Here is a 25,213-nt window from a genome sequence, read left to right on the forward strand (position 1 = left end):
ACAGGCTGATAACCAATTTAAATTTATTCATTTTTTAAATTCTCAGTACATTCAGCACTTGCAGGAGAAGAAAAAAAGCAACTGTTTCAAACTAAAAACATAAAATTAAGATATTAAAATTGTAACTATTACTCTATTAGCAGGTAAACGTCCTCTTAAATATATATGATTGATGGGTCAGAGGAGGGATTTCCCAAATGGAGACTTCAGTGCAGGGAAGGTCAGCTTCCCCTAATTATTACAGAGTAAACCTCCACTTGAAGAATTTTATATCCTCCCCCTCTTATTTCCAAAAACATCTACTAGAAGATGAGCTTGGGCGCGTCTCTTCCTATCGCACACTTTTCTAGGTTACAGTGTTGAGACTTGGTACCAGTTGTATCGCCGTGGGAGAGGGAGATGAAGGTTATATACTCGCACAAACATCACCTGCTGTGGCGCACAACAACCCCTCCAAGGCTGAAAAAGATTGACATGATTCATAAAACTTCAACAAAATAACTTTCCTCACTTTGACAAAGACTGCCTGTAAAAAATAAACAAAAAAAATCAACAACTGTGTGCTGAAGAGTAGAACACTAAAACTGATCCTAGGAAATATTTGAAGGTCAGGGATCTATTTTGGACTGATTTTATTACAGGGCTCGGAGGAGGAAGGAACTGTGCGCCCGCAGAACTAAAATAAAGAGGCAGGCTCCCAAACCTCAGTGGGACAAAATGCTGAGGCGAGCCCAAAAGAAAAAAAATACACACCACCCTTCTCTGCTTCTTCAACAGAGGAGAATTAAACAGCACGGAGACGAGGAGGAACGCCGCTCTCTGCAGAGGGACAGGAGTGACTTCTGCTTCCGGACGACAGAACAAAAGAGTGGGGAGCTAGATGAGCCGCCGTTTAACTACTAACAAAACGTGTACTCAACATGTGTAAATTGATGTGGACGAGGTGTGGGCGGACGGGTGGGCGGGGAGGAAGGGAAATGGCAGAAGCGGGTGGAAGACAACGCTGGCATCAAAGTGGACGAATTAAAGCACGTGGGGCAGGTGGCGAGCAGCAGACACAAGTCCTGAACTTGATGCAAGAGAAATGCATCTCCAAGTGGAAACACTCCCTCCCAAGACTTCCTGTCTGCAGTGTCCTCCGCTAAGCCGTGTCCCCCCCTCCCTTCCCCTCTCTTCAGCTTTCTCTGCAGCTGCTCAGCCCTCAGCGGCGTCTGTCCCTGGGGTTGCTACGGCTACGGGAGCGCCGCCCACTGCCAGCACTTGCCGAGGGTCGTCTGGGTCGGTGGCTGCTGTCCCTCTTTTTGTCCCCCTCTCTGTCTCGGCCCCGGTCCCTCTCTCTGTCTCCGTCGGCTCCTCGTCCGGCTGCTCCGCCGCTCGCCGCCACGCTGACCTCCTTCTCCCGGCCCTTCAGCCTCTCCTTCCTCTCCTCCTCGCGCTTCTTCTCCGCCTCCTCTTGCTGCTCTTTGCGCCTTCGCTCGCGCTCCTTTTGCCGCTCCGTGCGGTCCAACAGCCTCTGCGTCGCCTGGCGGACACAAAGTTCAGTTAGATGAAATCAAGTTTCCAGCTCTCGCTGTGACAGACACGCGTGCGTTTGTGTAAGACCAACCTGCTCCTCAGTGAGGGGAAGCCAGTATATGCACGGAGCTGCTTTGGTCTTGAGGAACAAGTCGTCTAGCAGTTTGGCAGGAGGCTCGTCTCCTTTCTCTGTTAATCAGAAAACAGAAAGGGGAGACATGCGTGTTAAGATCTACTTCATAAAAAACGTTTGACCTTACTACAAATACTGCTGCAGAATGTGAGGTTGCTCGCCAGTTAACAGTATTTATCATCTGTTGGTCCTACATTTGTTTTGTGCGTCTATTCCCAATAATCACCAATAAAATTTTCCTTCACTTTTCTTCTGTAGACTGAGGTGCAGGGATCATATTCTGCTTTCACCTCCCAGCGTTGCTTAAGGCAGTGGTTCTCAAAGTGGGATCCGGGACGCCCAGCGGTCTTTGAGGGGTCGTCATTATTCCATCAATAAGTAACACAATGACAGAATCTATTACTACTTTGGTCATGGGTTTGATACACTTTCTGTAGTAAAACATCTCAAAGATGGGGGACCCTGGGACAAAATCTTACCTAATGGGGGTTGCTGGTCTAATTTTCAGTTCAGGGGTCCCTGAAGGTTTGGGAACCACTGGCTTAAGGTTCATGTCTGTATGTGTGCAGCATGATTTAAGGACGAGGGTGTTTTTTGCCTTTGTGCAGGCTGGGTACTGAGACTTTGTTTTATTATAACTTTTCTAGTTTTATGGACAATTTATTTACTTACTTTGGATGCTGGAAATGTAAATATTTGATAAACCAAGTTCCATATAATTCTGCTAAAGTCAATTTGATTACAAACAAAACTAAACCGAGAACATGCGACACAAACTGCTAATTATGAGCCAGAAAGTGAAATACAACTTCCCTATGTAGACGACTGATGGATTTAATTCTTACAATTTATTATATAATAGTGTTTCTGTTCCACCAGCATGCTTTGTTCCGTTTTATAATTTTCACTTCCAGTTTTCTTTTTGTGCTTCTATTTAATCACAGCGAGCTGCGTTACCCTTCTTATCGGTCTTCCTCTCCTTGCTCTTGGCCCTCTCCCTCCTCCTCCTCTCTCTGTCTCTGGAGCGAGAGCGTTGCCCGTCCTCTCCTGGTCTTGCAAATTCCCGGACCTTATCTCGGTCCCATTCCCGCTCGCCACGGGCCCGTTCCCGGCGCTCCATCTCTCTCTCCCGCTCTGCCCACAGATCCCGCACTCCAGCCATGGCCACGCCTCGGTCCCGTTCGCGGTCTCGATCGCGCTCTCTGTCCCGGTCTCTTTCTCTGTCCCTTTCTCGCTCAGGCATCAGAGGGGGCAGTCGGTTCTGAGGACCTGCTGGCTGGGCAATAGGGTCCTCCACCTTTTCCGGCTTCAGGACCCCTTTGTGAAAGTCCAGCTGCATGAGACAAATGCCAGGATGTTAAAGTTTGAAAACGCACACAGAAACCATCTGTTATGCAAGATCACAATCGGAAAAGTAAACTTGCACTTTTAAATTGTGATTTCTAAAAACAAAGACATCACATGAAGTAAACCTGACAGTTTTGTGTAGGAAAATGATAATGCTGGATGATGTGATACAGCCTGCAGCTTTAAAGAAACTCCCTGACACCACTTAGGACTAAGTATGTGGTTGCTCTTCTGAAATGGTTCCAAAAATAAACCTATTAATGTTTCATCCCTCGTGCCTTTCACTGCGGGGAACACTTGTACTGTTTGATACAAGTTCAATCCCCCAGAAAATATGGTGAGTCTCCAAAAGTTTGAACAGCAGTGGAAGAGAACACACTTTAGATTCATGCTTTTTTAAAAATGCAAATTTTTTCTTTTCAGTATATTTTCCTGTCACAATACAAGGGTTTTTACTCTATAAATAATAATAATAAATTGTAAAACCAGTTCCTCTCTTTATTTTTCTCATTATAGCAAACACCAATTTATTTCATCCTGTAAAATATTCACTTTAAGGCTGGAACATTTTTCCCCACCATCTTCTGTAATGCGATTCACGTTCCATTAAGTGCATCATTACCTCATCCTGCTCACAGAAGTCGACGCTGAGGACCTTAGGATTGCTCAGAGGCCATTTGACCCCGTGGAGGGAAGCTCTGGTGGCGACCGCCTCCTCTGTGGTGGAGTACTACGACGGGCAGGAGAAGAGGAAATGGGTTATCTGAAGGCTGAAAATAGTCGTCTTAAAGCGTAAATCACGTCTCAACCTGCGAAAATAGGTCAGTTGCAGGAGCAGATGGACGAGAACACAGAAGTGATAGTTTGTAAGGATGAGTGACAATAATCACACAAACGCTTCTATTAATTCAACATCAGATATGTCTTCATTCAAAAAACAGACACTATTTGCTCTCACAAAACTCTGACCCTCCTCTGGTACCTTGTGGTGGAAGCTGCGTGTGTTCAATAACACAACACCAAACGATACGGTTTATTCAAATGGGCCAGTTTAGGCAGCTGTAGCGATGCCTGACAAATTTCACTTCGCACTCTCAACACAATATGAAAATGTGTTGGTACTCACTGTGACGAAGCAGTGAGACTTGATCTTGTCGATCCAGAAGCCCTCTTCCACCACGCTGCCCGTCCTGTTCAGGAGCTCCTTGAGCTGGCCCAGGGTGAAGGGACGGACCTGTGGATTAAACACACGATATGATCGTTCTAAAACAAATGACTGAGCTCACGTCAGCTGTACTTTGAGATTAATGCTACAGTATATTAAACAGAGTCTTAAAATGGTCACAGTTCAGATGATAAGGCCTTTTAGTTTAGGTAACAACATGGGCTTCCCTCTGGCGCCTCCCTCTGGCCAAACTTCACGTTCTTGCCATCAAAGGATAGCAAAGTAGTTTCTACCTCTTAAATCCATCCAGTCCATCAGTTTTGTTTTCTGGTAAACACAACTGTGATGAGCATCACAGTCAAACAGCAGAGCTATAAACCTTTAGTCTTGTTTGGTGTTGCTGTAGCCTGAGAGCTCCCGTTGTTCTGAGATCAGTGAGGCTGGGTGGCATTAGAAATCTGGTAGTCTTTGATCCATATGTATGAAGTCTTGGTTCTATGACGCAAGTAAAAAGAAATCTGCAAATGCTAGTCATTAAATGTGTAATGTCTGGTCTCGTCATACTCTTGTTTAGTCATGCAGCGTGCCCCCAACTTAAGGTGATGCTTGACTACAGCCATAATACCTGGGTTCCTTACTCTAATTATGGGAATGATGGCGATGTGGTTACCACTGGCATCACCACAATATGCCTCATTCATGAAAAACCTGGTAGTGTATGTTTTGGAAATGCAGGGGGTTTTTTTTGTTTTTTTTCCCCTGTACAACCATTTTAGGCTCCAACTCGACCAAAAGACCAGAACATAACGAGACCTTTTTGGTGACACATTTTAATTTGCCAGACTTTTTAAGTGTACTTTCTATATGCTGTGTCATGTAATGAGTTACAAACCCACCAGGTTGGTCACATGGATAATATTTGAGACTTTGCCATGAGGCGGCGAGGGCTGCCTGGTTGTGCGTACGGGGTCATCAATGGTCACGGACACGCCAGACTTCTGTTGGCTTATGGAGCGGCGCACCAGACTGTCGCTGGGGGTAACTGAGGGAAAGATGATGAAGAGGTGCGATGAGTTGGGTAAAAATAAACAACAAACAGGAATGTGTAATCAGGGACAGGGAGAAAGATGAAGTGCTGCCCGAGGGATGATTGAAGAGATTTGTACCTAACAATCTGCAGCAATTAAAAACCCATACATCTTTCACGGTGGCAGTTTACCTTTCTTTGCCTCTCCATCGTGCTTGACAAATGTCTGTGTTTCCGAGGCTTCCTCTGAAACACTGTTCTTTCTTTTGTCTCTGGAAGTCCTGCGTTGTTTTTCTTTCTCTGTTTTCTCCACCTCCTCCTCTTCTTCATTTGTCTGTCCATTTTCCTGGCTGTCACCTGGGACGACCTGGGGAGGAATTACAGGTGGAAAAACCCTCAATGTGATAGTTCAAAACCACTAACTAAGTTCTCAGTGGAGTTATCAGACCATGTTTGAGATCTGACTACCAATAGCTAGATGTTTATTATGTGACAAAGAAAACTGGCGGGGGGCTGAGCGAATATATGCGCTGCTCAAAGCTCTAGAATATTTTACCCATTTTAAATACCGTAAAACTTGATTAATAGCCCGGGCTTTTATTTGCTAAAATCACTGAATTGACCCACTGAAATAGGCTACTATGAAACAGTTCATTTATTTCAAACAGAATATTACTTGTATAAAAAGTATCCAATAATATCAAGTACACGTCATTCATCTGGTCTAGCTCCAACAGACGGCTTATGAACTTTTATTTTGAAGAAAGCAACGTAATGAAAACAACAACAACAACAACAGGGTGCAGGATGAGAGAAGTGCGGCAGAAGTTAGAGAGTGATGGACTTCACATGACAGGATTAATTTTAATGAAAAGCTGTGTCGAGTCCTTTGATCGGTGGACCCTTATAGACTAAAGCAATATAAATAATAAAGAAACGGACACATTTGGACTGAACGAGCTCTTCAAAGGTAACGGGAGTCGGCACTTTTTTTCCCCTTTTCATCTCTCGTACCATGTTGGTAAATCTATGAGAATTAGAGTTTTGAGCTTGTTGTTTCCTCTGAACTTATATAAAAACCAGTCCAGGCATTTAATCAAGGCCTGCGTTTATTTGTCAAAATGTGTTCTCACACCAGGCCAGTAAAGGAGGTAGGCGGCTATTTAGGACTGTGCTATTAATTTAAGTTTTACAGTAGTAAAAAAATTTAAAATCAATATGTGGTGGCCAGTGTTGATATTGACAAATAAATCCACGTATGGGAAACACTGTGTTACATTCTGACTATGGACGCTATTATGGTGCCAAATAACTGACTAGGTACTGTAGCTCATAAAAATCTACGTTGTGGCCGTTTAGTTCACACTCCAACACAGAAAGCTGAACGACGTTCAACTGTCAAACATCTGTTGCCCAAAGAGGAAATAAACTAACGGCGCCACCTCTACTTATTTTCCCTTAAAATATCAATCTAATAAATAATATTATTGCTCTAATTTGAGTTGAAAAAAGTTAGATCATTTAATTTTCACACCGTCTGTGCAGCCTTTCCACTGTATCCATGGAAACAATGCCGAACGCAGCCACAAAGATAGTCCGTTTACTTTTCGGACGACTACATCACTGAATAATAAATTTTTGTCACGGATATCATATGGTAGTTATTAGGTACTTGGGACAGAGCTGTGATGTACAGGTGTAGAGCACTGACAGTATGGCGTAGAGCACTGACAGTATGGCGTAGAGCAATACGTATTGCCTTGCTTTCAACAACATCAAGCTCACTCTGGTCTCTGATCTCTTATAGAGTGTTACCATTCTAGCTGCCTGCCCCAAACCCCATTAAAAACGCAAACTTTTCCTAACTATCCATTTTTCCATACGTTTTCAGACCTGGAAATGACCAAAATTTAATTCCATACTTCGTAGGAACGCTGTTAGAATCACAAAGACGCACCTGTGTGACGGTGCGTCGGATCTTGAGGCCTTTGTCCTGGTCGCCCCGGCTAGTGTCCAGGTTCTCCTCGTCCCCGGACAGCTGAAGCTCCTCTGGGTGCAGCTCCACCACCGCCTCCTGGTTCACTTTGATGTCTGGGATCAAAGACTGAAGAACAGAAACAGAAGATTGATGGAGGAAAAACAAACAGGGACAAGAGGAGATAAATATTTGCAGGAGATGATGGATGGGTTTTTGGTTCCCATCAGTTGATTTTTGATTGATTGAGTTTATTATGTTTTTTTTCCAAAAATAAAGTTTTAAATTTAGTGACTTTGGGAAGCTGTAATAAAACCAGCATACCATACAAGACCATACATTTAAAAAGCTTATTTTGAATGGTTGAAAAATAAAAGTCTCTCAAAGAATAAAGTTCTTGTCATTTCAGAGGCTTTGGCCTGCATTCTGGCATGAAACAATATATAAATATTGGCCTACAGCCAACAAAAAATACTATCACAGCTAAAATAAGTGAATCATCACTTATTTTCCACATTTTCCCACACCTGCATGGACATCTGGTCCCCGTGCTGTGTCAGTACCTTCAGTGAGTCAGTGGTGATGCTGATGGATGGTTTCTTTGTAGTCACTGATGTGCTGGAGCCCCACCGCCTCTTCCTCCCTGCTGCACTTCCTGTCTCCGACTCTCCTGCTCCTCCGTCTGTGGTGGCTGGAGACATTTTACTGCCTGCAGAGAGAATAAAGTTCTTAATTGAGGACAGAAAACACATTCACAGATGGATGATGTGCTCTCTGAACTTCAGCAACAAGTTGCTGCAAGCTCGTCGCCTAAAAGCAGAAATAACTGCTTAAATGCTTTAACCCACATAGTTTAGGCAAGGGTGGCAGGAACTCATTTAAAGTTTACAGAGTTTCCAAAACTATTTTCCAATGTTGGTTCATTAAAAAAACCAATACTCAACTTATTGTTACTAGTTTGTTGTGGTAACTGTTCAAAGAGCAAGCTTCTGTGCACATTACTTTGTGTGAAATGACACAGAGCTTATGGGAAGTACAGTATGCAGTGAAAATAATGAAAAATAATGATAATAATAATACAGTGCTCACTTGTATTAAATAGGTGTGTCTAAGGCCATACACACGGACAGGGTCCTCAGAGCAGCGTATTTAAACTGTAGTTTTTTTGTTTAAATATCACTTCCAATCACACTGCGTCTTCAACACAACGCCACCAAAGCATTGTGGTGTAAAAGTATAATGCTAGTGAATCAACATTACAGTCCACAAAGAGTTTAAATTAATTTTTTTTATCTGCAGCAGTCTGACGAGCTTGTAGACTGTTTCCAAGTGCCATCAAGCAAGTAATTTATTTGTTACAGTGAACACCGTGTACCTTAAAGAAACTTTGGATCCTGTCAGGATGACAACTAAACTTGGCGTTTATCTTTCAGATTTTAAATCTAAGCCAGCCATTGATTTGAACTTATTCCACAGTAAATAAAGCAAAACAAATTTTTTAAATGTGAAGAGTGACTTGTGTATTAAAGTCTACTTCACGAGGTCTTGCCGAATTAACTGCAGCGTGGCTCTGAACTGAGCTCCCACATTGTCAGCACGACATTCATGCGGCTCTCACATTCACAATGGATGCACAGTTACTTTTGTGAATTCTGACCTTTTCCTTTCACAGTTTACTGCTTATTTTAAGTTAGAAGCATTTATCTGTATCTGAGCTTTAAATGCTAAGACCCCATCCACACTATTACGTTTTCGTTTTAAACCAGAGACCTTTTGCTACGTTTGCACGTCACGTCCAGACTAAAACGGCGAAAATGAAGACCTAAGACGGAGACCCTGTTTTTCGTTTTCTTGGTGGTGTTTTAGTGAAGACGGGCAAAAACGGAGGACTTTAGAAATGATGATGCAGACGCTCACGCTTGGCTCTCTGAAGTCATGCAAAACAGAAACACGATGCTACTGACAGTTTTTGACAGGGTATTTTTATTAAAATATTTTGTACCGCGCAAATAACACTTAATAAATGCTTAATAAATTTGTATTGTGCCTGTCGCCATTTACTTTGCGATGACTCCTAGTCTGTTTTCCGCCTCCACAGTTGCTTTTAACTCCCATGTTACATTCATTAACAGTTCGAGCTCGTTATTGGTCCATGTAAAAAAGAAAAATCTGGTGCGATTCTTTGTCTTTATTTCTTTATTCTTTCGCCAAATCTTCTGTAACTACGGAATAGACCATCTGCTTCATGTTTACACCGGCACGCGCATGCCAGTGTATGTGAACGGCCACTAAATGTGCGTTTTCAGACGAGAAACGAGATGAGATCAACTCTGATAGGCAGCTGCTGCGGATGGAGATCGTATTCGCTTTAATTCTCCATTTTTTAAACTAAAACGGAATAGTGTGGATGGGGCCTAAGAGTAGGGTGTTTTCTTTTTTATTCTTGTGCCCCTCTCTCTCTCATACGACCTCATGTGGGGTGAAAGATGTAACTGGTATACTCACTGGTCAGGGATATCTTGCGAGCAGCAAAAGCCTTAGGAGTGGTGCTCTGGAAAGAGAGAGAGACAGAAAGAACATACAGAAACCCCAGGGGTGCGGGGCTACATGAGAACCAAGAGTCCAGACCCAAACATGCAACAACAGACAGGAGGTGAAACAGGAAAAGTGGAGGAGGGGTAGGGGCGGGGGTTTAAAGTAACAGAGACCTGGAGGCTCCAATTGTACCACATTATGAAGAGGATTCTTGGTCGATACAGTCTCCAGACACATTTCCGCCTTCCACCTCTGCTCAAAGACACTGAGATAAATCATTATTCTACTCTGTTTGTGTGTGCGTGTGTGTGTACACGGTAGACTCTAAGGACAAAGTAAGTCCATGATGTGCATTAAGACATGACTAGGCCTGTGTGAAACTCAAACTGGGTCGTATCTTAGTGCAGTACGTTATTACAAGAGAACGTCCATTAGAGGATGGAGGAGAAAAGGGGACTGGCAAAATGTCTATGTGTTTGAGTGGATCCTGTCCCTATACATGACTCACGTCCCAGCTGGACTGGATTTATTTTCTCCAGAGGAGGTGGGGTAGTTTCAATATTACCTGAACTGGTTAATCATTTTTTACACCCCAAACCTTGCAATAAATAAAACCTGATTACTTCTTATTATTTTTGTTAACCAATAGATCCCTCGTTAACTTGTGTCTTGAGCTACATGTATTGAACCGCTGCAGATATCAGCTCCTTTCTTACTGCTACAACACAGCCTGCTCAACATTCAGGTAGAGACATTTAATAATTTACAACTGTCTGTGTTAAATTACGGCTAAATAACACCAATATTTAAAACTAAGCCTGCCAGTGATTAAGGTCACATGGTCTTCCCACAGTAAATCATTCTCTTTTACCAAACCAGCTCCTGTAATTTGCCAACAGAAAAAATATCGTCCAGACCTTATCACAAGAAGAGGGGAACTATTTAATCAGCCACCTTCCCCCCGTAATATTAACCCTGTTCAATGATACAAATGGTGTGACAGTAGCAAATCGATCCTGAGCTGCACAAGCATTTTTTATGCGGTGTGAACACTTCCATGGTGTTTATTTAACATGAACAATAGGTCTTGTAGTTGAATTAAGTGTTGCAGTTGACTGACACACTATTGAACGTTGTGCTGATGAGTTGGAGCAGAGGTGGAGAACCGAGTGCTGAAGACTCAAAAAGCAGGACTATCGGTACTGCAGTTTAAATTCCCCCCTGAAGGGTAACCATATTTAACAATACACAACTGTAGACCAACAGTATGTGAAATGTATGACGAACACTGTCATCTTGGTGTCAAAATATCAAATCAAAACTGCAGTACACGTGACAGTTCAAAAAATGTGCACCAAATTACGTAAAGAAAACTAATTAATTCCTCTTATCTACAAAAAAGAAGGAAAGAGATAGTTTTTTTTTTTTTTTTAAACACTTAATCCTTTAAATTTTTAAACATTTTAAATAGAGGAATAATCACAAGTCATTTCCTGGTACCATTTGACACCTGATTCCTTACTGGCTCGACTATGGCCCAACCGCACGACAGTGTGTACTGTATCTAGGAATCAAGGATCCAATCAGAGAAGGCAGAGGAGTGAGGGCGGGGCTCGATTTGAGTGTGCAGATTAGCCACCAGGCGGGAACTGATCACTTTTTTCTTGAATGGGGCTGGGGAGGACTTTTCTTGATTGACTGCTTATCACAGAGTCACGTTTCAGTCTTTTGGGGGAGTTTCTGACGAGGGGCGAGGGTTTACTTTGTTAAGAGTCCATCTGACCAGTAAAGAAATCCATTTTGTGATGCTTCAGTGTATAGTCTATCTTTGTAATAGTTGTCCACCTTCTCCAATATGCAGTCCTGCAGGGCTTTGTGACAGTTGGGGGGGACAAAACAGTTTGTCCTGTGATGCATTCGTTGTCCGGGGGCTTTGGGCTCCTGTTTTTAGCAGTTCATGTGGTTTCCACAGCCGTAAGGTTCGCTGCACAGTTCTTGAGTTTGTTCAGCAAACTGACAGCACAAGTCTCTTCAAATGGGATTTAAAAAAAAAAAAAAAAAAAGTAATCCAGAAGAATTTGTCTTTCTTATATAATTATAATCCAGAAAAGCAGTCAAAATGAGAGGGTCGATGAACATCACGCCTCTGCACTCACGTGAACTCATACGAGATGCAAGGGCCACGGTGTGGGTGTAGCAAAGAGATGGATGTAGAAATAAACAAATCCATCTGCCAGGTCCACAGCAGAGGCAGGATATCATGACTTCCTGGTGAAACATCCACTGAGTCACACTCGAGTTCACCAACAGTGTGGCTGCAGAGGAGGGAGGCAATGACTTGAATGTATCCAGCTCTCCGTGTGGATGATCGAGCTCACTGTGAACCCACAAAAAAAAAAAATTCTTTGTGCATAATGTGTGTCAGATTACTTGTCCTTGGCATTATGTCCTTTGAAAGTCTCTGTTGCAGAGGAATTGGAGTTCAGGGGGACAGTTCTCTTATGAGTGGCACCGTCGGGCACAAATAGTGCACAGCTAAATAATGGAAGTCACTTTTTATAAAGGCCGGCTTGTGAAGGTAGAGGACAATAGCCTTACAAGCTCAACCAATAATAGCATTCCAGATTTCCACATTTCCCATTAAAAAGTCCAGTAATCATCACTTCCAGCAGATTATTTCAGTTGTCCAGCTGATGTGTTTTTAATTTTAAAACCCCTATTAGTGATCGTTTAAACGCTCAAGCCCTGATCACGGTGCGGGTTATTGCAGGTGTTCTCAGTCCAAAGTCATGACTCCACCCCACAAGCAGGGGGCAGTGTGGGGTTGCAGGTAGAAACAGTTATGTCTTTTCTCCACATTGCATCTGGCTTTTGGAGGACGGCGGTGTGGATGTTGGAATGAAACACTTTGAGGCCGTGCATGTCCTCAAAATGGCAGATGGGGAAAAGGCGGGGAGGCGATAGAGAGCGTTAGACGCCCTCCCCTTCCCTTCCGTCATCTTTCATCATCACCGCCGCTGCACGGTGCAGAACAGTCCAGTTCGTATCAGATGAGCTAGCGGGCTCCCGACCCCTGAGGCTGGGTTACCATGACAACTGTGTGCTGCCTCCGGCGGTCGGTCTGACGCGAGCTCCAATTCCTGCTGGCTCAGCGTGTCGCTGGAGGGCTACAGGGGAGGCCTTGCGGGCTTTACTCAGTGCCATGGCTGTCGCAGACTCTGGGCCTAATTCAGGTACCAGCGGCGCACTTGAGCATAGCGGGACAGGAGTTGAAGGAGGAGTAGGAGGAGTGGAGGAGGTGTTGGTGTTGGTGGTGGTGGTAGTAGTAGTAGTAGTAGTACGCAGCAGGTACCATTAGGGGCAATGGAAGAGGCATGGGCACCTTCATAACAAAGCAATCAATGGGGTTTTAAACAGCAATCACACCATAAATATATATAGTGAGAGAGAGAAGCGTTCATGATGGGATACAAAGGCAAAATATGAAAAGTAAGGGGACAAAGAGGGGAAGAGAGACAGTGGGAAAGGGGCAAGTGAGAGAGCGGAGAGAATGAAAACAGGGTGAAAGAAACAGCAGAAACAAGCCCTGATGCATCTCTGCACACACTGTCAGGGTCCATTACTCATGCAAACCCAAACACACAGACAAACAGTACGGGGGGAAAAAAAGACACATGCTGACAATAACTTCAACAGCAGAGCAGCTCACCAGTAAATCTAAATTAGGTACTCGAGATGAGAAAATCAAGAGCTCCGTGCCTATAATGTATAATAATAATAATGAATAATATATGGTTGTGGGCATGTTCTGCAGCTTCTCTTCAACTGGTTTAAACAGAAGTAAGCAGTGAAGGCTGAAGGCCACATCTGACAGTAACAGCACAATGAGCTTCAGCAACAATTCTCTACAGCATAACTGAGCAGAACACGCAATACTTTACTACAATACAATGACTCTTAAGACCCTGACACACCACATGCAAGAACTTGAGCTGACTAAAGGATCGTGCAGACTGCACGACCTTCAGCGTCGGCAGGTCGCTGTGCTGTTTAGACTACACGATTTGCTGTCTTGTAACGGGAGTCTTTAAGTCGTCTTGGCCTTCACACTACGTGACAGATCGGTGACAGGAGGGTCATTCACTACACGAGCTGACAAGCTGGTCTCCAACCTACATTTTGTCAAGAAAAAACACGAGAAAAGTGGCACGGGAAATGACGCAAAACTACACGCGAAACAGGAGTTGTTTATTATTATAAATATAAAAATTATAAAGACAGAACAGAGTTTTGGCCAACACTGCCAGCTACACCATTAAATCTAGTGGCCATTAAACATCGATAATCGTCTTGGTGCGTCAAGGGCCTGAAGTTTAATGTTTTCCTTTCTCGCGTCCTCCCTCCCTAACACACACACACACACACACGAGAACAGTAATATGAGGAGCATGCACTTTCTGGATGTCTAACTTAACACAGTATTACCATCACTACTTGTATTCCAGCAGCATCCCTCTGCGGTGACCAGACAGACAGGTGTGTGCGTGTGTGAGAGATCATCTAAGTGAATGAGCAAGTTATGAAACATTAGTTGCATTATGGAAGGGATTAGTTTATTTCTATTTACCCCAGGACCCAACTCCAACTCAACCCCAGTTCTTTTCAACAACAATCAATTAAAGAAACCTCCAATTAAGTAATCTGTTGAGCATTTAAGACGTTAAATGGATGCAGAAACTGTACACACAGTGAGAATTTAAAAGGTTAAAATCTCCATAGGAGACGACGGAATTGATATTAGTAAAAACATTGGGGTTGTGTTGGTTTCAAGTGACCCACTTAACTTGTGCTGCCAGCTACACATGCTTTTATATGAATGGAGGATGCAGGTTAGTGGGAGACAGAGCAGAGAACCAGGCACCCCCACTCTCTCGGTAACCTTACCTCCTCCAGGCGCCCCTCGCTGTTCTCCGGCTCGGCCCCGGAGGGCGGCTGCTGGGGCATGGAGCTCTCTGCGTCTGGTTCCACCTCTGTCACAGCAGCTGCGCTGGGCTCCGACACCTCCCTGCAGTATGGAGGAGACAGTTGGGGGTGAAGGGGAAAGGGTGGGGAGAAAATTAGCTTCTGCAGTGAGTGTGTCGAGATTTACGTCGGGGCAGTTCACATTTCAAATTATGAATCACAGAGAAAAATCATCTGTCTTTTATCAGTCAAACAATGGTTTCCTTGATCTCCAGTGATGCATAATTAATAAATATCAAAGCCTCTTATATTTAGAAGTGATCGATCATGACCACAGTCATACACTCAGTCGCTACGATGGCGAGGCCTGGAAGCACCTTCTGTGTACTCTGTCAAAACAGATATCTGACACCCTGTGAGTGGGTGTGACGACTGTGTTGACAGCAGGATGAACTGAACGTACCACCACTATCGTGACTTTCATAACTGATTTTCTTCGGATTTGAACATTTTGCTTAGGTTTTTATTTATACGTGACAAAATCTAAAAGTTGTTGATAGTGCTTATCAAAACTATTTTATACTGTATGAAGATTTATGACAACAAAGTGATTTCCTTCATTTATGGCTTCTGGATGGAGGAATATGTGAGTCATGAGTCAACCTGACTAACTGGGATGACTGAGCTAGTGAAGTGTTGATCCTGTGACATTAACATGTCAGAATCTATCACAAAGCAGAGCTTCTCTACATGTATCATTATTTTAAATACTGAAGATAGAGCTGAAATGCTTAGTCGATGAGTCAATCAACAGCAAAGTCATCTGGAACCATTCTGTTGATGGATAAATTATTTTTGGAAAAATGACCAAACACGAGCTCGTTCCAGCTTCTCAACTGTGAGGTTACATCTGACATTTTAATGATTATAATCATTAGTCGCGGTCCTAATCAAAGACAATCTGGACAAAACGATGTGTAGGACAAGGCTGGAAGGAGTCAGAGGAAGGGTGCTGAGGGCCAGTGATCTGGGTCACTCCTGCTATAAATAACTCACCAGCTAACGGACACCCAGGGTCACAAATATACCTCAAACTAACTCAGAGTCCGAGACACACACTCGCAGCTGACTTTGATGTGTGTGTGGTCTTCATCTGATCCGCGCTGGGTCATTCCTGAAAAACCCCCATCTCTAGCTCGGCCAAGGAAAGTCATGCTTTGTAGTTACTGTGAGTCAGACCTCACACAGCCAAATGCTTCTTCTCACGTCGTTTTATTTTATTGCTGTTATCTAAGACGGAGCAAAAAAAAAAAAAAAAACGAGCAGATGTCATCGTTATATTTTCAGCTACTCCCTCAACTTCCCCTGCCAGCGATATCAAAAGTATCCTCCGCTGCCTCCGTGGGATGACACAGGCACAGAGGCAGCTCCCTGTAGGTGGGAGATTCACATCCTCTTGAATCCTTCTTCTCTATCGCAGCGCACCTTCTCCTCCATTGTTTGATTCATTATGATGCATTTTATAGACATAAGAGAGGAAGTAATTCATACATACATACATACAAAAATACTTCTCACTTCTGAAAAATCAAACAGAAATGTTTGGTAGTGGCCATTAAATACAGTTTGTGCAGAAATTTGAATTAAAAGCAGCAATACAGTAATATTCAAAAAGGCACGCATTCAGGCGCACACTTGATGACCACTGTTTTTCTGTTATTATTTAAACAATCAAAGGTTTGATCTATAAAACATCAGAAAACAGTGAAAATGTCTTCAAATATCTTGTTTTGTCAGTCTAAAAAACGATTCTCTTTATTATAATGCACGACAAAGACAAGCAGCTAATTCTTGCATTTAAGAAGGTGGCACTAATCGTCTGATTGATTAATCAACAAGCAATTAGTCACGTGACCTCCAAAGTGAAGGCAGTAGGCAGCCAATTTGACCCTCTGGATCAAACAGCGAGCCATCTTCACCAAATGTCACTTCAACAATCAGGTAACGAGCGGTTTGTTTTGGATTTAAGTAATAAAAACCCTGCCATTTACTTCCTTTCACGACTGGTAACAATAACTTGCTAAAAATCTCCCAGACAGCCTTTTCTCTTCCTCCATGACATGTAACACTGCCACTGCAAAGTTTCTATGAGAGCAGGGCCTGTGATGTTAGTCTCTGTACTACTAAAATCTACCCAGAATGTTTGGAGAGCCTGTGCAATCTCCTTCTCTGGAGATTAGTCACTGGCAGGAGTGTAGGCAGGTGGACAGCAATTCCCCCTCCTCCATGCCACACTGACTCCGTTCATTTGCGCTAGGTGTGGATGTTGTGTGTGCGCGTAGCTTTTGGGCAAGGCCAGAGACACACCTGTGCAGGGTACAAAGCGAGACAGATGTCAACTAGAAACACAAGCCCTTAGAGTCAGGAAAGGGGGAAAGGCCAGGACGAGGTGATGTAATGATCACTGAAAGAACGAATGAGTAACTGTGTGTGCACTGCATTTAAGCCCTCTTGGCCTGCATTACAAACAGCTTTGTATTCAAATGACTGGGCTGGAATGAGGAAGCACATTAACGTACCGCTTGAACCTGAAGAACAACATCACAATCTGTAAAATGCACCATTAAATAAATGCGTTACTTATGGTTACACTTCGCCAAAAAAGTGACCATAAGCTGCGGCACAAATTCTCAGTCACGGCAGCTCAGTAGAATAAGTCGAACCGTATCCTAAATGGACCAAAACATTGTCACCGATCAGATCAGACCTGTCCCAGAAGATGAGTGTGAATGCTGGTGCCAGCTGGGAACCATAAGGGCCCATTCACACTGACTGTACAGCTAACAGATGTCTGCTTTAATGACCTCCCCTGACAGTGAGATCATTAACAGCTAAACCCAAAAATATAAATATAGTCTTCAGTGGGTTAAACAAGATGCACGTACAGTAAGGCCTTCACAAAATGAAGATGTCCTCATTCTGAAATAAGAATAAGGCCGACCTCTTGGCTAACGTTACCTGGCATGAAGGGGAGAAATCACTCCTCATCACACCATGAAATCTGAGCCCATTATTTATTAATCAATGTGTTCCTTCAACGTGAAGCTATTTCAGGCACTGATCAGATAAAGGAGAAACCCCTCGCCCCTCACAAAACACTACCCTGCTCCTTCACTTAACAAAAGACTCTCACCACCATCCCCCGGGTCCTCCTCACATGGGCGACCATGTATCACGGCTCATAACCAGGCCAATGTGAACTGATGACATGATGTCTAACAGGCAGCAAGGAGCTGCTCGCTAACCAGCATCGTGATCTACAGCTGATTTTCGACACGACAAGCGGAGACCGGCTGATTTATCACCGTTTGCTTCCTGGATAAGGAGGTGTAAAAAAGTACAACCAGCAACCTGAAGCCTTGAGTCGCCCTCTGGCTCGCTCCCTCTTACCCGTTTTTGTTGCCTTCGGACAGCATTGTGGCCGGCCTTCAATGGGAATCCCCCGGGATAAAAACACACACCCTGTCGCGGATGGTTATTCCGGTCAGGCGTGGGTTGAAATCGGGGACGCGAAATAAAAAAAAATCCGGTCGCGGTTTGTTTCTGCTGCTGATTAGCCGTACACTGCGTCGGTATCAAGGATGCACTGCATGCATGACGGCCATGTTGGTTAGCGAGCCCAGTGTCAAGTCTGCCGGAGTGGGGGAAAATCTATGTTCCGGTCAATGATTTCCAAAATAAAAGCTCCGCTACATGCTCAGACCCATCTGTTAAACTCTGAAAGTGTAGATTAATTAATGAACTACGCTAAATGTAAAGACGAGCTCTGCTGCCAGCAAGAAAAAAGTGAATGACAAAAACAAGACAACAGGGGGAAAGGCAACGAGGAAACGCAGGAAAAGGACCCTTTTTTTTTCTCTCTAGAGAAAAGCAGCAGCAGCCACGCAGCTTGCGGGGCTGCCGCATTAACTGCCTGACAAGAAATACAAGCTGCTATATTTAGGAGAGACGAGTGAGAAAGCAGGGACAGGGTGTGTTTACAAGCTATTTAAGGTTTCAGAGATATTGAAAGCAGAAACATACATTTCTTATGCATTTCCATGCGGGAAAATTATATACAATGGTGATTTATTTCTTCCAACCTTTATGTGATTATGTGACTAATCACTTTAGTCTGAGCACAGCCAAGGAAGAAAAGTTATATAAAGTGCAAAGTTTAAGAGAAACTGGTTTTAGTACAACCCAAGTTAATACAGCTCACAAACATACAGCTTATTCACGTGTCTTCAGTGCAGCCATGTTACTTTCTGTGGTAGTAATACATCCCCATCTAGTGACATTCACATAACAAAACCCCCCTCCTCTTCTAATGTTCTCATTTAACTTACATTAGGTGATATGCTATGTGAAAAGATGTGGGGGGGGTTGTAGAAATTAGACAGGTTTTAGTAGGAACTTCTTGTATTTAAAATACACATTTGATTCTGCTCTTTCCTCTGAGGGTTAAGTGAAGCAAGGTGTGCAGGAGCATGAACAGACAGCTAGAAAATGAAATCATCATCCTCAATATCCCAAAAAATTTAGTCCATGTTGTCTACATAGATCCAAGTATTGAGTATTGCTTTTGTGATGTCATTACCACTTTACAGTTACCAGCTTCTCTACGAACGTTAATCCTGAAATGTGATCATGTTTATTCACCTCCGCCAGCAAAACCAAAAGTTGAGATTTCCAAAAAGGGGGATACAGAGAATAGCTGAATTATTTGGACAAAAACCTGCGAAAACACTGAATGAATATTAACACAGATTGTTGTAAAATATTACAGGGAGCCACTAGAGTAATTCGTGTGTCACAGCACATTATTGAATAGTGCATGAAGTGAAAAGCGTAACAGACAGAGCAAGAAGGTGTTGCATTGCAGTTAACAATGACGGTGTAATCTTTCAACTCCAGCAACATGTAATTTAAAGACTGAATTCCACTTGTTATTAAAGCAGCTACAGGGATTTTTAACTGGTTATGACATATATTGATGCCTCTTGGATATTTCCATAAAGGTTTTCTAAATGTGACCGAAACGAAGAGCCTAAGTTTACATTTTCCCAGGCAAACTTTCACAGAAAGTTTTACGTTAGCCAGTTAAAAGGGAGCAGGAGGAGATTTTTCTTTTAAGAATTTTATTTTTGACATTTAACTGTATGGTTATAGCCGATACTGCGGCAGGATCAGCAAAGAGAAAGAGACAGTGATAGACCACGGGCGAAAACGAGTCGACCTTGATCGGTCGTTCATCTCATGGAGAGAATTACTCGATTAGTAAGGATTCAAAACTGATGCTGAAGTGTCCCTCTTCCTTTTGGCTGTGTTCAGTCCACAGAGGTACAGATCACGGTGGACATTACTGTAATACAACTTATATTCACTTACTACTGAGCTATATCTCGCTGTATATAAGACATAACATTACAAGGGTATGTTGATAATTTAGCTTTCTCAACTAAATTACTATTACAGAGCAATCTGTTAATTGTAGGCTTACATCCTAAGTGTATGACCGTTATTAATAGTAATTAATCCTCCATAGCCACAAACAGACACATTACCTCATTGTTACGCATCCTGATAACAGGTGTGTTCAAAGAAAAGTAAATAGTTTTAATTTAATAGGCATTTCTGTCCACAGAAAATCAACAGATTTAACACGAGGGAAGTTCCTTGTAGTTCCTTCAAGGCAAGCTGTATTTTAATGATGGTTACTGACCTTTTTGAAAGGGAGCGTTTCTCTGCCCCTTTGCTCTGGTTAGTCTTTTTCTCATCCTCTGATTCTTGTCCTTGGTCTGCCTTCTGTGAAAATTATTCAAAGTGAAACAATGAAAAACAAATAGCAGCGTGCCGAAACATGATTTAGACTGAAAGTGCATCTTAAAATAAGCTTGAAAGGTCAGTTTTCAATAAAATAAATACAGGAGGCAGAAATCAGGTTAAAAGGGAAAAGGCAAAATAACTGGAAACATTAGACAATCTTCTGCAGCAGTTTGGGACCAAAATGATTTCTTATAACTCGGAGATGTTTATCAATGCAGTAGTGAGTGACGGACACCCACATCACTGACCTTCAGCTGCCTGGCAGGGCGGGTTTTATCCCCGGAGGAGGAGGAGGACTGTGATGAGCGTGGAGAGGAGTCTGACTGGGAGTCAGAATCTGATGAGGATCCTGAATCTTGGACCTTCATCCCAACCACCCTGTCTTTGTTGGCCGCCTCCTGTCTCTTGTTCTTCTCCTCTAGCAGTTTCTCCTTCCTCCTCCTCTCCCCCTCCTGATGTTTTCTCTCTTTTTCTTGCTCGTCTTTCTGACGCTGTTTCTCCTCCTCTTCCAGTCGTTTCCTCTCCTTCTCTTCTTCCTGCTTCTTCTTCTCTCTCTCCTGTTCTTGTATCATCCTTCTTTCTCTCTCCTTCTCCTCCTTCATCCGCCTCTCTTCCTCCTTCTCTCTGTTCTCCTGCAGCCTCTTTCTCTCCAGTCTCTGCAGTGGAGATTCACTGGAACCGGCAGACCCAGCAGAGGAGTGTGCGGCCTCTCCCGACATATCCGCAGCCGAGGTGGCCTCCCCTGCACAGAAAGCCCCCTCTGACTCCATCTTGTGTACGAGCAGAGAAAGGGGCCCCGGCCTGCGCTTCACAGAGGGCTCAGGACTGCTGGAACGTGAGCTTGAGTCAGAGTCTTGCCTCTGCATGGTGGAAGGTGGGAAGGGCGTCACCCTTGGACCACGAGCAGCCTCAGGGCCTTCACCCTCCTGGTCGTCTGTGTCTGGTGGGCTCTGCTTGGGAGTGTCAGGTAGGGGAAACAGGTCAGGGGGTGGAGAGGGAGGAGGAGTGGGGTGGCGCAGTTGCATTGGGGTGTGGTGTGCCTGTGGTGGTGGGATGTGCTGCGGAGGCTGGAGCTTGCGTTTGGATCTTACAACTGTTGATGGCGCACTGGGGGGCATCTGCTGTGGCTGGGGAGGCACTCTGTTGCCCCTTCGTGACCCGCCAGGACCAGGCCCCCAATCCTCGTCATCCTCACTGTCGTCGTCGTCATCTTCATCATCGTCCTCGTGACCTCCTGTTGAGACCCCGGCAGATCGGCTAAGGTGAAGGACGGGGTGAGCTGATCCTGGTTCACTCGGCGCGGTGCCCTCCTTCTGCTGGGCTCGGGATACGGCAGGGGGCAGCCCCTGGCGGTCAGGCTGACCCAGGACTCGCACTGACAGAGATGCTACGGCACGGGGAGGAGAGGGAGCTGGTGGCTCCTTGTGTCCTTGGTGAAAGGTGGCTCTCTGCATCCTAGCTCCTGGAGCCTCAAGGGACTCCTGGGGGTGGAGGTTAGGACCGGGGCCCATGTCAGTCCCGCAGGCCATCATCCCATGACCCATCACTGAGTCTCCTCCTCCCTTCTCCTCCGCCCTGGTCATTGAGGGCTGGGAGGGTATGGAGCGATGCAGCTGGGCAAAAATAGTGGCGTTAGTCTGAGAGAAGCCAAGATGACTACACTTGTTTTATATATCAACATATTTTGAGGCTTTTTATGTCCAATCCGTTTAAAATAATTCTGTGTAAAGTAAAAAGCACTACTAGGAATGTGCATGATAAGTAAAACATTATCTAATCAATGTGTAGCAGCTTAGTGTTTCCTGTTTTGCGGGATCAAGTTTTCCTCATTTGACTGTTCAGTGTGTGGAGGTTGCTGACCTTGTCAGAGACATAGGAAGAACTATCATTGTCCTCCGAGTGGTCGTCATCCTCCTCCGGCACTGCTGGGCTTTCTGTCCGAGGGGGACACAAGTCAGGGGTTAGAGGTCAGCACCAATGTGAGGATTAATACTCACGACACACACACACACACACACACACACACACACACACAGGTTCCCAACCAAGGACAACTTTTGAATAAATGAGGCTCAATCAATTTCTCTACAGTATTTTTTCATAATCCATTAAAGCCCTACTCCAGACAGTTTTAACTGCCGTTTTTGGTTAACGTTCTTTCTCAAACAGAGAATAGGGGTGTGGTTCTATTAATCTGTTGAACTGTATGTAAAGACTTCTGATACCATTTCCTCCGCCGATGCATTAGTAAAACGGCCGTCAGTAAAATGCATGTTGCAGACTGTATATAAGACGGTGGCAGGTGAAAGTGCGGCGCGTTTTCTGTCATCTGTCCTCCAACACCGCACCGAACTAGTGCGGGTGATCAACATTGTAAGGAAATGACTCAAAAAAATATGAGATATTTAAATTCTCAGGAGTGTTTGTTTGTGTCTGATTTGTGATTGTGTGTGTTCATATGTTTGTTATACCGTCTGCGTCTTCATCCTGCTGGGCCTCTCTCTCCAGTCTCTGGCGAAGGAGCTCCTGCTGTTTGGCCAGGTACTGTTTTATGAAGCTATTCTGGCTCATCTCCTCACCTATCTACAACACAATGAAGTACACAAAACAGCACTTTATTAATACTGTAAATATTAATTATTATTATTAGCACTTTTAAATTCACAGCACTAAAGAGCAGTGACTGTGTGCACAGTCAAACATGGGTTCAGAGAGAAGTATTGCTGGAAAAAACAAATGATCTCACAAGTATTTATTAAGAAGAGTTTGTCTTAGTCGGGAATGCTCTGAGTTTGATCTCATGATAATACAGTACAGGTTTGTTGTGCTTTTCTACAGAACTTAAAATGACATATGTTGAAAAGCCAAAGAAACTAAATCATTTTTTTTAAAAACTCTTCTTACCTGTGAGTTGGGCTGCAGCCCGCTGTGAGAGGAGGATGACTTCTGAAGATTTTCCAGCATCAGAGCCTGCAGGGAATTATTTGACTATGAAATACTGCAGCACTAGGAAAAGCAATAAAAATGCAGGCCAGCTGCTGCTACAGTCCTGAATAAGTTTTTAATGCTATTTTACCTGCCAAAGTACATGTATAATTTGTCTGGGCACTAATTTACTCCTGCATCCTTTGCACTCTGCTCATTGCACTATTATCTCAATCTGTCTATATTGTTTTTGTTTATAGTGTGTGTGTATATATATATGTGTTCTCTATACTGTAGCCTGTGTCTGATTTATTATTGTATGAGTAAGCACACTGTGAGCGATGGACAATCCTGAGTCAAATTATATCGTATGTGTACAGCGGATTCTGATTCAGGGCCACATGGAAGTGTCCCGGGGTTGTACCGATTAACATGCAAACCATATCAATTACAACTAATAAATAATTAATTACACTCCAACCAGGGACTTTTGGTGCATGTCACTCCCCTCTCTCGCCTCACATTTGCTGTAAAGTCCAGTCCAGTTCCAGCATATTTTAGACTCAAACAATTCACATTCAACAACTTTTAGGATGTAAAAAATATTTTTGCCACCAGATTTTTTTATTCCTGGCAGTGCTTTTGAAACCACACTTTGGATAAATAAAAAGCATTATAAAGAACAGTTAAAGGAATAATTAAAATGTTTAAAATGTCAGGTAACATTTTCCTGGGGGAGGGACTCATGACCAGTACTTCTAAAATCCTGGCTACGGCCCTGAAACCTATAGTTGTTTATGGGCTGAATGTCTTGTGCAAATAAATAGCGGTGATAAAAATAACTTAAAACAAAATGTAGTAAATTGCTCGTTGGAGGACCTTGTACAAAAATGTGTGTTTACATCGCAGTGCGCGCCCCCGTAACCACACAGACCGAGCGCGGGCACGGCCGTGTCCTGTACACTATGTGCGGCTGTCCGCTTGCTTACACTCAGCTTAGGCCTCGACTTGACAGGTGCACAGTTCAACTGTGTGCAACACGGTGCACTGCGAGTAGTTACGGATCAAGTCTGAACTCGGTCGGTGGACAGTTTCGTTGTACTGTCAGCTACAAATAACCGACAACAAAAACAGTTGTTTGTGTGTAATAACATGTTCCAGGCGATTTATGTATTCCCGCTTCCGAGCCCACACACCGTTACGGCCTCTAACGTTAACCCCCTGCCGTCTCTCGTCTCCTGCTGAACTTAGACAGACTCGACAGGCGTCCGTAACATGAGCGAAATCTTACCCCTTTCAGTCGCTTCATGAGTGTGTTTTTCTGCCCGCTTTTTGGGAGGTTTCTTTGCTCCAGCGCGGCTTTTAAATCCGCGACTCTCAGCGATTGTAGAGGTTTTCCATCAAGCGTAATATCTTCGTCCGCCATTTTGCTCCCTCCGCTTGTCTAAACTCCAACAAGCGTCGCTACGGCTGCTGCTCGGCGTCAAAGCTCGGTAGTTTCCGGAGAAGTTCGGTCTTTTCCGAATCACATCCACAGTACAGCGACAGTTGTAAACAATTATCGGCCCAATTTAGGCCCCTAACCAAACATTAAAGATGACTAACTGTTTTTATTTAGTTTTATTCAGAATTTGGCTAGTCTACGGGAAAGTACGGTCTCTGTAGCAGAAAATGTACTAATTGTTTTTTAAACAACAAATAGATATCCTGCAGATACAATAAATAAAACATTTTGACAGACTAATACTGCAATCAATAATC

General features: G+C 43.7%; 1 protein-coding gene across 2 annotated transcripts; it reads right to left on the minus strand.

The window, feature by feature from the left end:
- Positions 1-6: 6 nt before the first annotated feature.
- On the minus strand, positions 7-24,915 carry acin1b (apoptotic chromatin condensation inducer 1b). Of its 2 annotated transcripts, XM_046064340.1 has the most exons (18): positions 24,744-24,915; positions 23,432-23,497; positions 22,999-23,110; positions 22,388-22,461; positions 20,776-22,140; positions 20,424-20,506; positions 14,642-14,762; positions 14,183-14,257; positions 9,668-9,713; positions 7,726-7,871; positions 7,145-7,291; positions 5,380-5,554; positions 5,057-5,202; positions 4,122-4,229; positions 3,618-3,725; positions 2,606-2,981; positions 1,607-1,704; positions 7-1,522 (listed from the first exon to the last, which is right to left on the minus strand). In XM_046064340.1, exons 1-18 carry the CDS (start codon positions 24,876-24,878, stop codon positions 1,202-1,204), a joined length of 3,702 nt encoding a protein of 1,233 aa, XP_045920296.1. In that variant the 5' UTR covers positions 24,879-24,915; the 3' UTR covers positions 7-1,201. The 2 variants fall into 2 exon arrangements, with proteins under 2 accessions (XP_045920296.1, XP_045920297.1); XM_046064341.1 differs by lacking the exon at positions 14,183-14,257.
- Positions 24,916-25,213: the final 298 nt, after the last annotated feature.

Source organism: Micropterus dolomieu, linkage group LG12 (genome assembly GCF_021292245.1).
Source record: "Micropterus dolomieu isolate WLL.071019.BEF.003 ecotype Adirondacks linkage group LG12, ASM2129224v1, whole genome shotgun sequence".
Lineage (NCBI taxonomy): Eukaryota > Metazoa > Chordata > Actinopteri > Centrarchiformes > Centrarchidae > Micropterus > Micropterus dolomieu.

Coding starts and splice junctions, on each gene's coding strand:
- acin1b (XM_046064340.1), bottom strand. CDS start 24,878: ATGGCGGACGAAGATATTACGCTTGATGGAAAACCTCTACAATCGCTG. Junction 23,498..24,743: donor TCATGAAGCGACTGAAAGGG/GTAAGATTTCGC, acceptor AATTCCCTGCAG/GCTCTGATGCTGGAAAATCT. Junction 20,507..20,775: donor GCCCTGCCAGGCAGCTGAAG/GTCAGTGATGTG, acceptor TAATTTTCACAG/AAGGCAGACCAAGGACAAGA.